Raw genomic sequence first — 16,890 nt, forward strand, 5'->3', positions numbered from 1 at the left:
GATCAATTTTATCCAAATCATCAACATTTATATTTTGAATCACATCATTGAATGCTTGTTGTATTTTATTTGTAGGATTTTCTGTTACATTTCTAATACAATTTATAAATGTAACATACCAATTTGGTTGTTGTACTTCTTCCCAATTTTTGATTTGATTTTGGATAACATTCCATATGTCTATGATAATTTTATCGGACAGACCATTTATCAATTCTATGAGACACTTAATAAGAGCGTCCTCCATTGGAATCCGATTTTTCGTTACATCAATGAGTGAGCCATACAGGGAGCATAGAGCCAATAACTGATTCTTAATTTGATCAGATAATTCATTAATTGGTTCATCTGTACTATTTCCCAAAGAATTTAATTGATTGATAATGCCATTTTCATCCAGGTTGTTAACTTTTAAGAAGATAATCAATTTTATAATAACTGCCTGTTCGGGCGAAGTTACTCCTTTGTCAAGTATGTGATTGATGTTTTCAAATATGATGCACAAAAGTATAAGGTATTGTTTAAAAGTTTCGGCACCTTTTTCTTCTGTTCCCAGTGATGATTCAATTTCTCTTTCTACTTCTAGAATTTGAGGTTTAATCAATTCTGATATTGAGGAGTCACAATTTTCAAAGGCTTCTTCAACTTTACTATTTACTTCACTTAAGCATTCCCCCAAAGAGGCTTTAAGTCTAAGGATCGCAGGTGAGACTTCGAATAATGCTCGAGCAATATTTTCTCCGGGTTGAAGACCAGCCGGCAATTTACATGTTTTAGAAAGACTGCTTACCAGTTCCGGAAGGGCTTTCAGGGAGTCAGCATAAGTTGCAACTGTTTTTGTATAAATATCTTCTTGTTTTTGGTCAATGGCTGCCTCATCCTGACTGTCGCTTAATACAACTAAAAAAATATTTTATCAATTAACAACGAGTCTTTAGGAATTAATAATAGACGGTACTCAAAAATACAAATAATTTAAACAAGACAAAGAAGTAGTTACCTGCTCCATTTGCAGCCAAGTAAAATACACCCAAATAGATGAGTGCTAAGTTCATGTTTACCGAAACAGAAACTTTTAGGTATTTGTTGCAACATTGTGCACGGCCACATTATATAATATTCACCAAAATTATGAATATTCATACAGTGACTTGGTCTATCAGTGATAAATAAAGGTACTATGAGTAAAATGAGTTATGCGCCTGTTGACAGTTAATACTATTTTTAAATCGTTTTTTGTAAATATTTTGTGATATAATTGTTTTGTTTACCAAAAAACAGACACTTTATCCCACAGACCCGCGGCATAGAAAATTTGTAGATTTTATGTATCTGCAGATAAAAATATTTAAATGTTGTCCAATAGATTAGTTTATATTTGTTGTAATACAATAAAGTTTTTGCTGATGATATACACATAATATATAAATTTATATAAATAATAAAACAAGATCCAATTTAAAAGGTTTATTAAATAAGTAGTTTTATTTTTTACAAACAAGTATCTAAACAAAGTGTAAACAAATGCAAATGCAGAATTTTAACAAGATCTTGAAAGTGATATTACTAATATAAAAAGATGATGTAATTCAAAAATATAGAATAAACATTACATCTTTAATGACATCATTTCCAACAGGATCAAATTTTTAATCTGCATCAATCGCTTGGCCCCAAGTAATAAATCTGAAAATGTAGTTTAAAGTTACACCAGACACACACTCCAATATTTCTTCTTTTAGATTATCAACCAAATCTCTAAACTTCTTTTCATCTAGGTTGTCATTCCTAAGATAATCAGTAACATTTGTCTGAAAGTTACTTATAGCAACTTGCTCTTCCACAATTAGAGTTTTCAGTGATGGTCCAGTAAGTTTAATCAACACCTTCAAAAGAGTTTTATATTGCTTTGCCCCAGCTGTTCCATTTCCAATATGCGCAGATATAATTGTTGCATACGATAATACACTTTTTATTGTTGCAGCTTTTAATTCGTTATTCGGTTTAGACATTTCTGTTTTAAGCTTCGTGAAAACATCGTTTAAATTGTCACCAACGTCGAGATTCGTGAGTATTTCAGTAATATTTGCCTCTACTAGCATCAATCCTTTTTTAAGATTATCTATAAAGGTGTTAACGTATTCAACATTTACATTTTGTGTAATATTACTTTCTTTCAATGTAAAGTCAATGTAATCCACAAAGCAATTCGCTGCAATCGGAAACAGTTCATTACCGAACTTTACAATTTCAGGAATAATTAACTTGGAACCCAATAATTTTTCATTAATAATTTCAAAGATCTTGTGATAAGAATGTTTTTGAATTTCAATTTGTAATTGACCTATGTCCAAGGATTCCAGCAGACCTTCGGAAACATCGTTAAGAGCCAGCAAAACATTCTCCTTGGTTATACTCTCATTATGTGTATTTTGTCCCACATTCCTTTTTAATTTGTTCATAACGATTCTTGCGGTATTCTGCAACCATTTTGTACAATAATCACTAAGGGATATATAGAAATCTCTTTGGCCATAAACAGTTTGAGTAGCTCTTTTTGTGATGCCTAAATCATTGATGACCTTACAGTACATATTATTAAATGATGAAGTATAGACAGATCTCAATGGTTCATTTATATCTTTTAATGAATTAGTTAATATTGAATAAAAGTTATCTATGTCTCCGCCTAGTTGTATTTTGGACAAGCCAGTATTGATGGATGCATGTAGTAAATTTATCTCATGATCCAATCGTTGTTGAAGCATGTTACATATATTAAGAACATTTAAGTAAGGAATCAAATTAGGTAACTTAAGTGAAATATACTCTTCAAATTTATTAACAATGTTAGTAAATTTTACTGATAAAACTTGTGTTATAGATATAATTGGTTTAACACAATTATTTATTACAATTGTGAATAGTAAACTTTTAGGGGACGGTGGAGGACTTTGGTAAGAGATTTTTTCAAACACATTAACAAGTGGGTTCAAAGTGTCAAGTACATCTTGTTCTGTTAATGACTTGTTGGAAAATTGTTCCACCAAATTAGTTTTGGCATTATTTATAGCAACACTTTCATCTTGTTCAAAATCTTCACATATTTTTTGGAAATGTTCTAAGAAATATTGAAGTAACATATTAAAATAAAAGACACCGCGTGAGGATGCACCCTTGTTTGTTACTGTGATGTCACTCAATTTATTAAAAGTCAATATCCACATAGGAGCAAGAGAATTATGAATGTCCGAAAAGGCTGATTTTATTTCTCTTCGGATATAATTAAGATTGTCTAACTTCGATAATTTATCTACCACATTCTTTAACTTAGCAATTTGTTCTTTAATTATTCCGGATGTCTTTAGTGACAATCTGTTGAAAAATTCAATTATAACATCTGTATTTATAGTTTCCTTAATATTGCTGATTGAATTTTTAAATTCATTAATATTTTTAATGTATATATTTTTTAATATGTCAATAGATTTTGTTGACGTGGATATTATTTTATCAATCACGCTGTCTAAACTATAAATATCTGCTTCATTAAATTTTTCAGTTAGAGGCTCCACAACTGCCTTCAATCCACTGTTAAAGTAACTGGCTACCCAATTGAGAGCATTAGAAATACGCCGCGGAATTAATTCCAGCGACTTCTGTAAATTGGATTGATCGAGTTTTTGCTCCAATAGTAGTTGAGTTAAGTCACTAGACATTTCATAAACTACTCCTTCTAATTGTAAGTTAGTACAAATATTTAGTTCCTGAAGACTTGCCATCAGACTCTTGGTGACTCGCTCAAACGTTGCAACTCCTGTAAGTCCATTCCCTGCTGTAGCAATAATTTTGGTGATGACAGCATCTAACAGCGACTGTAACATTGTTTTTAGTTCCTCATCTGTATTTAGATTTGACAGATTTATTAACTCTGAATTCAATGAGTTTTCTTGTTTAATCAGTGAAATATATAGAATATGCTGGGCCTCAATTATAGTAGTATTAATTTTATTCAAAATGACGTCTTTCAGTTTAGTCTCAATCAAAGATACAAAATTAGTATTGGAGTCGATTTTTTCCTGGCATATCTCTTTTATACTTTGTTGGACTGCTTTATTCGCAGAAATTTCTACCACATTCACAAAGTTTAAAGCCAACTCATAATTTTCTTGGACTAACAAGTTTGACTTTTGATTATTTATAATATTCTTTACTATATTATCCAGTTGGTGTAACTGTATGAGCATAAGTGATGGAAGAGAATCGGAAACTGCTATAATTTGAACATCAAGTAATTTTTCCAAGTTGTTTAATGAAATTCCATTTATCTTAATAGTTTTTCCCTGCTTTAAAATGATGTTGTTCAACTCAGCGTCTAAGTTACTGCTATCAGCATTAAATATATTTCGCATTATAATTTGTAAACCATTAAGACTTCTTTCACAATATTCAACAGAACTAAGTCCTGGGCCATTAACTTGCATCACATTACGTACAACTGCATAAACTGAAGATAACAAAACATCTCGGCTAAGTTCATCAAAGTCTTTAAATGCATCTGGAAGTTTGATAAAAACTGAAATTAAATCATTTTCATTTGTGAGGTCATGAAAATCTTCTTTCATCTTCGTGGGAATTGTATTAATAAACATAGTTATATTTTGCTTCAAAATGTTAACCAGCTGTACAAATTGATCAAAACTCACTGATTTAACATCTTGTAAGTTATTGATTTCTGTTTGAATTAATCTTTTAATTGTCAGGCTTATAGTTCTTGTGAAAATCTTTGTCAAAGGATAATATGCTTCAAATAGAGTATCGAAATCAATTAATTTCAAAGTTTTGCTAAATACAATAGGCACAATTGAATTTAAGGTACCTGAGATGTATTGAATAGATTTTTTATGTGCCCTATTTATTCTTTTCGAGTATTCCTTAAACGTTGTCGAAGTGTTAGGATTTATTTGTAATAACAACTGGTTTTTTAATTCATTTGCACACTGTTCCATTTTCAAATTATATATATCGTAACTTAAATCCGTGGCTTGCATCAGAATATTGTTTATATTTTTAATAGCTTCAATTCCTTTGTCACCATCTCCTTTTTCTGCAATTGCTAAACTGGTGACAGTGATTAAATTTTTTTGAATTGTGCTTTGAGTCCTGTTTATTTTACTAAAAACTTTCATTAACGGATCAGTTAAATAAGAATTGAAATTTATAAGTATTTCAGTAATTGTCTTTTTTCCATTATCTATAACTGCATAAAATTCAGATTTAATATCGTCAATCAGATGTTCAATAGCGGGTCCTGTTAGCTCTTTACTCTGGTCTTCCAAATATTTACTTGTAATAGAAGTTACAATTCTGGAATTAGCTTGTTGCAGAGTTTCTTCTATAACATCTCGTATCTCATCGATAACATATTTTGGGTTGTTGAAATTATCTGATAGATATGCAACAGTGCTTGTTGTGAATTCTAGTTGAGCTTGCTGATATTCTGTGGTAGTGTCATAAATGTACTGTTTCAAGTTGTTTGAAGCTTGAATAAATATTTCCCTGGTTAAATTATTTGTTTCAAAATAATTAAGTTGTTTTGTTAAGCATTTGTTTACTAAATTTGACACTATGGATATGAAACTGGTAAATATATTTGTTACGTAGTTCCTCATGCACTTAATGGCCTCACTATATTTCGAAATTGCATCTAATCCTTCAACATTAATCAATTTTACTATAAAGGTTACAACCCTATTTTTAATCAGGAATGCTATAGGATTATTAATTTTATCAAATTCTTTTGATATTTTTTCAGAAATATGGATCAAGTTGTTTCCTATATTTCCTTGAATTTCATACAAGGTTCGTCGAATTTCAATAAGCAATTTATTTATGTCATTAATTTCTGTTGTCATCTTTTCATATATAGCAATTATCGTCTCCTTATTAATGGTACTCGGGAAATGGTCGATTGCTCCATTTAAATAAATTACTATAGATTCCCTTAATTCTTGAGATATTTGATACGACGTTTCAGCCAATTCAGATGGTAAATTGCGTAAGTCTTTTGTTTTTGGTGTAGAAACGTGAGCCATAGTTTCAATAGCAGCAACAACATAATGTGTAGCTGCGTTAGCTGCGTCTGCTAGTCTCTTTGAGAAGTTTTTCAGTTCTTTAATTCCCGTAGTAATTGCTATTGAATTGTTTAGCATTTGTTGTTGAACCATTATTACTTCCAGTCTGCTTGTTTCCAACTCCACACTATAAGAACACAGATCGAGTACACATTGGTACATCGGATAAGATGACTGAATTATATATAGTAATGCAGTTGCTCCTGCAGCATCTGAACCTTTTGAGGCTACTAACAATCTTTTTAATAATTTTAGAAACTTGGATGAACTATCTTTAAAAATGATGGACGTTTTATTTAATTTTGCATCAATTATATCTTCGAAGTTATCCAAACATATATCAGTTTTAATTGCTAAACTATTTAGAATATTTTCGAGTTTTGTTGGTATGCTTGTTATATCTAAATTTTCATTTAAATCTTTAATAGTTTTTGTCACCCAGTCTACTTCAGTAATGTTAGTTGAGATATTCTTCAATTCATAGATTTTTGTTCTGATTACATTTTCAAATTGTCTTATCAATGTATTGCCTAATTCACTGCAGTACTTTAAATTCAAATCAACTGCAAGCTGTGGATTATTGAGTGTCTGAATATAAGTATTGAACAGGATATTTACAGCGTTAAATTGCACTGAGATTTGCTTCGAAAGTTCATTGTTACATTCTTGTATGTCTGAAGATAATTTATTTAAAACTTCTTTATTTTGTTGACGTAAATATGATATAACTTTCTTATTTACTAGTGTCCCAATGATGGATTTTAAAATTAATCTTACATTTCTAAAATATGTTAATTCAAATGTAACAATATCTACAACTTTAATAACGGCATTGTGTTCAACACCTTGTTGAGATATAACTTTCATTATTATTTCTATAGTTTTCTCTAAGACGGGTTCCATTAAATCTTTAGGAACTTGACTGAAAGACATTTCAATTATATCTTCTAAATTAGCTAAATTTTTATTCGCATTTAGCAAGTCTCGAAGATTTATGACAGCTTCAATTAATGTATTCATATTACCGTCTATGATTTGGTCAGGTAATTTTAACAAACCTTTAATATTAACTTGCTCTGGTTTATTGATATTTTCTTTAATAACATCTGCTATTTTATCAGTTATTATTTTAGAAAGGATAATTGTTAACTTATCCATTCTTTCATTCATAGTTATGATGCTAAACGTAGATGGTAAAGGTGCTAAAATAATTGCAGCTTGTTCAGATATTGTTCCTAGGTATCCTATAAGAATATCTGCAACATTTGCCAGTTTCTGTTCATTTAATATTTTAAATATTTCAGACTGTTCATAATTTTCGTTGAGTATACATTCACTTAATTCAGTTGCAATTTTACTAATGACGGATTCAATCTGCTGTTCATATAAGTAAATGACATATTTAGAAAGCTCTACAGTACTTTCCAATATTATTTTAAAGGAATTTATATCTTCTTGGTTTGTTTCTTTAGAAGATTTAGCAATGACCAAACTTTTCAGAAGATTTTTTAAAATTTTTTGTTCACTGGTGTTTAAACCTTCTAAAGCTGATGATATATTAAGGTCTTTTAATGAGTTGGAAACTTGCTGGTTAATTAATGACATACTTTTTTGTATCGAAGTTGTTAATGAAGTTAAAGGCTTTAAGAGTAACTGCTGCAGTTTTTGACTAAAACTATTGATCCAGTCATAGTTCCATTTTCCAATTGTATCACTTCTAATTTCTTCCTTAAGAACCTCAACAGCATCCAGATGAGCATACTTTATAACGTACACCAGTTCTTTTAAAAATGTATTTGTAATTTCTACAAAAATTTGCGACTGGGCTATCTCAATGAAAGACTTACAACCATTGTATATGATAATTTTTTTATCAGACAATTTTGAAATTTCCTCTTTCAAATTGGAAATTAGATTATTTAGTTCTGTTTTTAATGTATTTGATGTTAAGACCCTTTTGGCAACCATTTGATCCAACTTTAATTGTGTCTTATACAATAATGTTGTAGTTATAATATAACTCATACTTAATGTATTTTTGGTAACAGAGTTCAACATCTTGACTGAATTTTCTATATCTCTTTTTGCATTTGAATTCGTACCTTTTGTTGAAAGAATGTCTCCCAACATCTGATTTAGGGTAATATCAAATATCTGGGTTATTTTTTCATCATTTCCTCCAGTCTTTAAAATATCAATTATGGAATTCAAATTATTATTTTTAAGGTTGGATAATAGATTGTACACTGTATTACCAAGTTGCTCCAATGTTTTACTTTTAATTTCTTTTAATGTTCCTACAAATTCTTGTATAGTTTTTTTGTATAACTCTTTATCTAGTGTTCCTTTTTCATCTATTTTGTTTACAGCAGTTTTCAAATTATAACTAAACTCTTGGTATAATGTTTGCATAAATTTAGGTACGAATTCAATTAATCTTTTGTTAATATCCGCAATTTTTATTGAGTTGGCACCCTTGTCTTCTATTAAAAGTGAGGCCATTTTACGAAGTGAGATAGTCCAAAATTGTTCTTTGCTAATGTTGTTGCGGAAATTCTGAACAATGTCTTTGAACATTGATAGAGATATTTTATCCTTAGAATGTAACATTCCAAAACTGTTTGTAATTATAGATTCCCATAGAGAATTTAATAGAACAAAATATGTTTCACTAATAATTAAAATGTTATCCAAGGCTATTTTACGCACAGATGGGTCATCCAATTCGCCTCTATATTCTATTACATTTTGAATTGTCTTTAAAAAAGTTTTAATTGGTGACTTAACAGAGTTATCTGTACTCTTTGTTAATATTTCTGCATCATTTTTATTCAAATCATCAATATTTACATTTAGAATTACATCTGTAAGAGCCTGCTGTACATTATTTGTAGAATTTCGTGTTTTATTTTTTATGTCATTAACAAATTTGTCTATCCAATTGGTTTCCTGTGTTTCTTTCAAATTATTTATTTGAGCCTCAATAATACTCCATGTATCCACAATTATTTTGTTAGATAATACATTTGTCAATTGTTCGAGACATTCCATAAGAGCACTCTCTATAGGTATTGGATTTTTCGATGAATCAATCAGAGCATAATAGAAAGAACTCAATGTCAATAGCTGATTTCTGAGATCATTTGGTATCTGGTCAATTGGTTTATCTGAATTTTTTCCCAAAGAATTTAGTACATCCAAAATACTATTGTCGCTTAGTTGATTGCCTTTCAGAAGTATCATAACTTTTAGGGCATTTTCCTGTTCTGGTGATGATATTGCTTTATCAAGAAGATGAGGAATGTTTCCAAATAAGACATGCAAAAGAGTAAGATATTGCTTAAAGGTTTCAACACCTGCTTCATCTGATCCACAAGATGATTCAATTTCTTTTTCTTTTTCCAAAATTTGATTTTTAACCGAATCAGTTACTAAATCAGAGTTTTTGAAGGCTTCTTCAATTTTTCTCTCTATATCACATAAACAATCTCCTAAAGAGGCTCTAAGTCTACTAATCGCTGGCATAATGTCGTATAGGACTTTATCAAATTTTTCTCCAGTTTGAAAGCCGACTGGTAAATTAGATTTTTGAGAAAGATAGCTTACCGACATCGGTAGTTCCTTGATGACAGCAGCGTAATTCGCGACCGTTCTACAAAGTAATTCTTGTTTTTGGGAAATGGCAACTTCATTCTGGCTGACGCTTTCTGTAACTAATAATAGAGAATATGTGTTAATATAATTACACATAATAAAAAGAATGTAACGTTAAATTTTAATAAAAATGTAATAAAAAAGGAATACTTACTTGCTTCATTCGCAGTTAGGAAAAATATTCCCAAGTAAAGGTGAGCCAAATTCATGTTGGTTAGACCAATCTCAGACAATTAATTTTACAATACTGTGCACAGTTGCATTAATATATATATATGTTGGTGAATAATTTATTCCATTGAATATAAATATTCATGCAATTGTTTAGTCTAACACAGATAAATAGTTACATGTACTATAAGAATGACATATGTTTCTGTTAACTTTGGCAAATTATTTTTAAAAACTATTTGTAAACATTTTGGATAAATTGTGACATTTTCAAAAACAAATACATCACTTCTAAGTGACGGAACAGAAAATATTAAGATTTCCTGTATCTAAAGATAAAGATATTTTTGTAGTAAACATATTTTTACTAATTACAATGTTATTTGAATTTTTCCTCTTTTCATTATTAATTTTCAAAAAATATAGAATAGCTTAATACAGTATTTGAAAGGGACAATAAATTTTAATTTAATTTAATCTTGTAGTTGCCAAAATAATCGTTTGTCAATTAATAATTTGGGTAGCCTGTGTCAAAAATGGGTGACCACGAGAGATCTAGAAGAGATTCTCCTGTGAATCGCATTAGAGGCTACTACTCTGCACTAATCAAAGATAAATATAGCCCAGAGGAATGAAGAAATTTACCCGGAGCAAAGAGAACAACTAATACCTTAAGGCACATCAAAACAGAGAAACAAGTTTCAGTTATCACCAAGTTGCCCAAGGAGTTCCTGACTCCTGCAGAAAGTTGGATAACCTTTGAGAAAAACAGACACACATTTAAATCAAAAGTACAGCTAAGGCATTTTGTGGAAACACGAGAGCTTTCAAGAAATGTAGAAATGTATTCTTGATGACTTGGGCATTAAACCCTCACAAATTTTACCTAGTTTAAATTCCTCAGATAGATTTAAACTGTACAGTTGGATCAGTTATTTGACTGTTTGATGACTATGAATATGAGCCTAGATAACAATTTTAAGGGGTAATTATAAAATTACACCTGAGGAATGATTGTTTTTAGGGGAGGTGGATAATATTCGTTATTCGTTATCCAAAGATACATATTATATTTATTAAGGGTTTAATGTGACTATTTTGGAGTATGATAAATCAAACTTGGAATGTAGTCATATTGGATAGTAAATAATAAATAAACAGAACAATAATTATTACAATTTATTATATCTTAGATTAAAAAGAGGTTACAATGTGCCTCGAATTCGTCATCTCAATAGCATATTCCATATGTTGTTTAGATTTAGAATTCGTTTCTTCTATTGAAATAATATCAGGTTGACTTAGGGCAGCATCAAAGATTTGAATTGTTTTGTCTTTAAATCTATTTAAACTATTAATTAAATGGATTATATCATCACTTTTAACATCGGCTAAAAGGGTGTATACTCTATTTCCAAGTTTGACTATTAACTTCATTTAATTAATAATTTCTATTATCTTTATATACTTTCTCACTCGCCCATTCTTCATCTTTCGTTCAAGATGTTTTTCAAGATAATGTATTCTTGTATTGTTTGCGAACATTTCGGAATGGAATCAGTCAATCGTTTAACTACGGTTTCAATTTTTAAATTTCCTTTTGGTACCAGTATTAAAGGCTTCCCAAGAATTTAATTGATTGATAATGCCATTTTCATCTAGATTGTTAGATTTTAAAATAATAGTTTTTTAATAATTATCTGTCCATGTGAAGTTATATCTTCGTCAAGTATGTGATTGATGTTTACAAATATGATGCACAAAAGTGTAAGATATTGTTGTTGTTTCGGCATTTTGTTCTTCTATTCGCAGTGAAGATTCAGTTTCTCCTTCCACTCCTAGAATTTGAGCTTTAATCAATTCTTATATTGAGGAGTCACAATGTTCAAAGGCTTCCTTAACTTACTATTTACTTCACTTAAGCATTCTGCCAAAGATGTTTTAGTCTAAGGATCGCAGGTAAGATGTCGAATAATGCTTAATTAACATTTTCTCCAGTTTGAAGATCCACCGGGAATGCTGATGTTTTAGCTTATCAGTTTCGGAAGGGCTTTCAGGGTGTCAGCGTAAGTGCAACTGTTTTTGTATAAATATCTTCTTTTAACAACTGTAAAATTATTGTTTTATGTAAATAAACATGTAGCCAAAAAGACTTACTTGATCCATCTGCATATGAGTGCCAACTTCGTGTTTGTGGACCTAGAATCTCTTTGGCAATTGTTAATACATTGTGTACAATTCTATTTTATAGTATACTCAATGTCATAAATATCTATGAATTGACATAAACCTACGGTAAATTTACATAATATGAAAATGAATTATGTACCTATTAACTATTACATATTATTTTTAAATCTCTTTTTGGAGACACTCTGCATGTTTTGCAATACTGTTGATTAGTTTACAGAGAGAGAAACAGACACATTATCGATAAATAGATTAGCTTAATACATTTTTTGAAAGAGACAATACATTTTTCAACAATTAATTTTGTCGTTGCCAAAATAATCGTTTGTCACTTAATAATTTGGGTAGCTCATGTCAAAAATGAGTGACGACGAGAAATCTAAAAGAGATCCTCGCGTGAAACGCATTAGAGGCTACTACTCTGAACTAATCACAGATAAAGATAGCCCAGAGAAATTAACAAACTTACCCGGAGCAAAGAGAACAACCAATAGCTTGTGGCAGATCAAAACAGAGAAACAAGCTCCAATTATCACCAAGTTACCCAAATCCAGCAAAGAGGTATTCTTGGCTCCTGCAGAAAGATGGATAACCTTCGAGGAAGACAGACACATTGTAAAATCAACTTTAAATCTAATAAAATCAAATATAATGATTTATTGAACGTATTACAGAATTTTCCTGTTGAAACTTTTAAACCAAAAGTACAGCTAAGGCACTTTGTGGAAGCACGAGAGCTTCCAAGGAATGTCGAAATCGAACGTAGGCGTCGAGCCTATCAGGTATTATAACATCTTTTATGAGACCACCAATATTTAGTTCACAATTTCAGAAACACTCGGCCGAAAGTGTTCTGGATGACTTGGGTATTAAACCTTCACAAATTTTGCCTATAAGAGTTTTAAAGGATTACATCACTAATTCCTCAGATAGATTTAGACTGTACAGCTGGATCAGCTATTTGCCTTTGGAACTGTTTGATGATTATGAATATGACCCTAGGTAACAATTTTAAGGGGTAATTATAAAATGTTTTCATGAATGTTTTTAGAACACCTGAAGAATGGTTGTTATTAGGGGAGGTGGATAATATTCGCTACCCATTACCAGGGCAGGCTTTTTTGCCCAAAGGTACAGATTTAACTTCAAAGGAGAAAGAGGATCTCCTTAATCATATCTATCAATGGGTTAATGTGGCCATTTTGGATTATGATACCATAAATCAAACTTGGAATGTACTCACATTGGATGGTAAATAATAAATAAACAGAACAATAAATATTACAAATTATTATATTTAGGATTACAAAGAGGTTACAGTGTGCCTCGAATTTATGTAATGTTCAAAGCAGAGGATCCTATAAACTTTGGACGGCGTATCAAAGCTGCACTACATCTGCGATTTGAATCAGAAAATAGAATAAGGTAATAACTAAACTATAACAACAACCAAATTTCATACACAAGGTTTAAATTCTTAGAAATGAATTCTTTTTGGACTGTATGATGCTCTCTGGAATAAAAATGGATGAAGTGCTTTTAAACAAAATATATTATCTTGCTTTAAGAAATAATGTGATGAAAGTAAAGAATAACGCTTATTTTGATGCAGTTGGTTACTATTTTTTACTAGTTATTCAAAATTATTGATTCTTTATGTCTAGGTTAAAGAAGAAGTGGTATTATCGTATGTTAGAACTCAAGCAGAAGTCAATTTTCGTAAGATTATACAAGGATCAGACCTATCAACTTTTCTAAGACCATCAACGTATGACTATATCATAAGAGGTAATATTTAACAACAAAATGAGTTATTTCAATTTACATTTGGAAATTTTTAGACAAGATTATAACGGGTATGTCTGATTTTAAAAAGTCTCTTGAATTTTTCCGGTGGTATAATGTGTTTTGTATACCTGAATCACATAGAGCCCTTTATCTCATTGTTAAAGAATGTAAAAAAGTCGAAAATCAGTTACTGTTTACTGCAAATTTAGGAGCTAAAACAGTTACATTGGATGAATTTGAATCGTTACAAAGGCAAACATCAGAGAGCGTAAGTTTTTTAAAAAAACACCTTCCGTTTAGAGTAACTTCATTTATTTTTAAAGTTAATAAAACAATTGCGTCAAACTTGGCTCGAAATGATAGTGTACAATACGCGGATGTGTTTGGGGGACATTGGAAAAGGTTGGTTCGACCTTCAAGTCGATAATTTCGAAACGTATCTTATATCCAAACTATACAGATTCATGGAACAAATAAAATATAGAATGCAGGTAACTGTAACTCACGCATTTTTAGTCATTCCCAACTTTTTACACTCATTAAACTTTAAATACAAAATAATAATTTAATTTTTACAAATTTTTAAATACAAAATAAATAATAATTTAATTTTTAGCATGCTCTGAGAGTTTTAGTCACAAACTCCATAAACGTTTTTATAAACATGTTGGAAACACCTTGTTTAGCGCTAATTAATATACGTGAGGATTTTGAGTGGGGCGAAGAAATGAGAATTTGCCCTTTTAAACCCACTGGACAGCCACTGTTTTTGCTTACCCTGAAAATGAACGAACAGGGCTCATTTTATTCCACATCGCCTGACCGCTTTGAAGTAGCATTACTATATATTCAAACTTCCACGCCCTTAAAGTTATATTTTAGACTGTACTTTTACAAATCTATGATGAGGTGGTGGCTCAAACACATTATATCAAGCAAGTACACCCTCTGATTTTGCCCAATTTGAGATTTGCTCCTGATCTTTATCTTTCATCGTTGGGACTTTTGTCACCGGAGGTGGTTAATATAAGGGAAAGGTTCTTACTTGCCTATAGAAAGGCAAAAATTCCACTAAAGGCTTATGCAAGTCAATTCAATCAACATTTAGAACTTTTCAATTTGGTGATTCATGAATATGTTGAGTAAGACCACCATCATTAATGTGAGGTGTTATGTGTGTATATATTTATTTATTTATAGTAATTACGCCAAAGAAGAGCATCCGGCTAGTGACGTGCGGGAAGAAATCTCTTACCATTACAGAATGAAGTCCAATCTGGAAACAATTTTACCATCGTTTATTGTTATAGGCCCATTTTACGTTCTAACTGACAACATTAAAAACTTTCTTATAACAAAAAGAGCTGATATTTGCAAAGCTTTGCTGGGTAGGTCGTATTTACCTCTCACAAGTATTAGTAATAGTATCACCATAAATTTCAGATATGTTCGCTGCAAGAATGAAGAAGAACGTCGAAGCAATTTTAGAAGAGTACGAGAATATTATATCAAAACTGTTTGAAAAACCAATATCCATAGAACATATTTATGAAATGAAGGACTGGATGGAAACAATTCCCATGACAGTAAGGGGGCTAGATGACCAAACAAGACGCTACGTAATGGATTACGAAGTACTTGAGCAGTTTTGGTACAATTTACCACAGGAAGATTTTGTCAACAAATGGACTGCAATCGGTTGGCCATTAAAAGTTGCCAAGACCGTCGAACAAATTGAGATATTCCTGATCGAGGAAACAGAAAGGCTATATAAAATACAGCTTCAAGATGAAGTCAATCTTCAAGAGAGGATTGAGGTAATGACGGTACAGGTCGTTAACTTATCCAGTGTTAAAGACTTTTCTAAGGTGATAGATAATATTTAACTTGTATAGTTTTCTGGATAATTAACTTTGTATAGGTTCATGACTATGCGGTGGATATGAGAAGATTATGGAAAGCCCTGAAAGAAGCTCAGGAGCAAGGCCAGCTGTTGAATCAAAGACAGAAACTCTTTCTGCAACCAGTTGTACCTTTTGAAAATCTCACCAAATTGATAAAAGAATTTGAGCCATACAAGAACTTGTGGGTTACTGCTTCGGGTAATAAATTTCAATTTACATTCATTAAATTAATGAAACTGTTATTTTTTAGATTGGCTTCGGGCCCATGAAATCTTTATGGATAATCCTCTAGTAAATATCGATGGAGAAGCACTGGAAAGAACGGTAAATGAAATGTACAAAATGATGGTGAAATTAGTAAAAGTATTCGCCGAAATTAAAGCAGCACAACAAGTAGCAATTGATATACGAATACAAATTGATGAGTTTAGACCGAAGATTCCATACATTCAAGCCCTTAGGAGTCCTGGAATGCGCGATAGGCACTGGCAGACTTTCTTTGAAAAAACAGGTAAATTAATATTATTATTTATCAACTTAAATTAGATAATAATTATTTCAAGGCATTTTAATTGAGTGGGGTCCAACATTAACATTTCACGAGTGCGTTGAATTGGGAGTGGAAAAGTATGGAGACGTCCTAATCGGAATTGCCGAAGCAGCAGCAAAAGAATATGCTATAGAACAAACACTAGCAAAGATGAAGAAGGAATGGGAAACTGTGGAATTAGATTTGCAGCCATTCAAGGAAACGGGCACCTGCATCTTGAAGATTTCAGATGAGATTCAACAGCAGATGGATGATCACATAGTTCTAACGCAGCAATTGTCATTCAGCCCCTTCAAGGGTCCATTTGAAGTTTCTATTGATGAATGGGAGGAGAAACTTCGGGCTATGGCTGATGTTTCTGAAGAATGGATGGATGTTCAGAAGTAAGTAAAAAATCAGTTTTCAATGCTGGTGTATTGTGTAAGTATCTAATTAATTATAATGTGTACTTTTTGTGATTTATTTTAAACTTGACGTTGATTTAATAACTTCTTTCTAC

At 31.0% G+C, this 16,890-nt stretch overlaps 1 protein-coding gene and 1 long non-coding RNA gene across 2 annotated transcripts in view; one reads left to right on the plus strand and one right to left on the minus strand.

Annotated features, from left to right (window-relative positions):
* Positions 1–11,169: 11,169 nt before the first annotated feature.
* LOC109594975 (uncharacterized) lies at positions 11,170–12,359 on the minus strand. Its single transcript, XR_002191278.2, has 4 exons — positions 12,303–12,359; positions 12,117–12,249; positions 11,866–12,066; positions 11,170–11,797 (listed from the first exon to the last, which is right to left on the minus strand). It is a non-coding gene; the product is annotated as an uncharacterized LOC109594975 (long non-coding RNA).
* Positions 12,360–14,601: 2,242 nt separating this feature from the next.
* LOC109594962 (dynein axonemal heavy chain 1-like) overlaps positions 14,602–16,890 on the plus strand; it is a 31,434-nt gene continuing 29,145 nt past the window's right edge. Inside the window, exons 1-7 of the mRNA XM_049969958.1 lie at positions 14,602–14,769; positions 14,820–15,079; positions 15,138–15,325; positions 15,381–15,805; positions 15,859–16,039; positions 16,092–16,352; positions 16,405–16,774. Coding sequence (XP_049825915.1) covers positions 14,602–14,769; positions 14,820–15,079; positions 15,138–15,325; positions 15,381–15,805; positions 15,859–16,039; positions 16,092–16,352; positions 16,405–16,774 — 1,853 coding nt within the window. The remainder of the gene's footprint in view (positions 14,770–14,819; positions 15,080–15,137; positions 15,326–15,380; positions 15,806–15,858; positions 16,040–16,091; positions 16,353–16,404; positions 16,775–16,890) is intronic.

Source organism: Aethina tumida, chromosome 7, assembly GCF_024364675.1.
Source record: "Aethina tumida isolate Nest 87 chromosome 7, icAetTumi1.1, whole genome shotgun sequence".
Taxonomy (NCBI): domain Eukaryota; kingdom Metazoa; phylum Arthropoda; class Insecta; order Coleoptera; family Nitidulidae; genus Aethina; species Aethina tumida.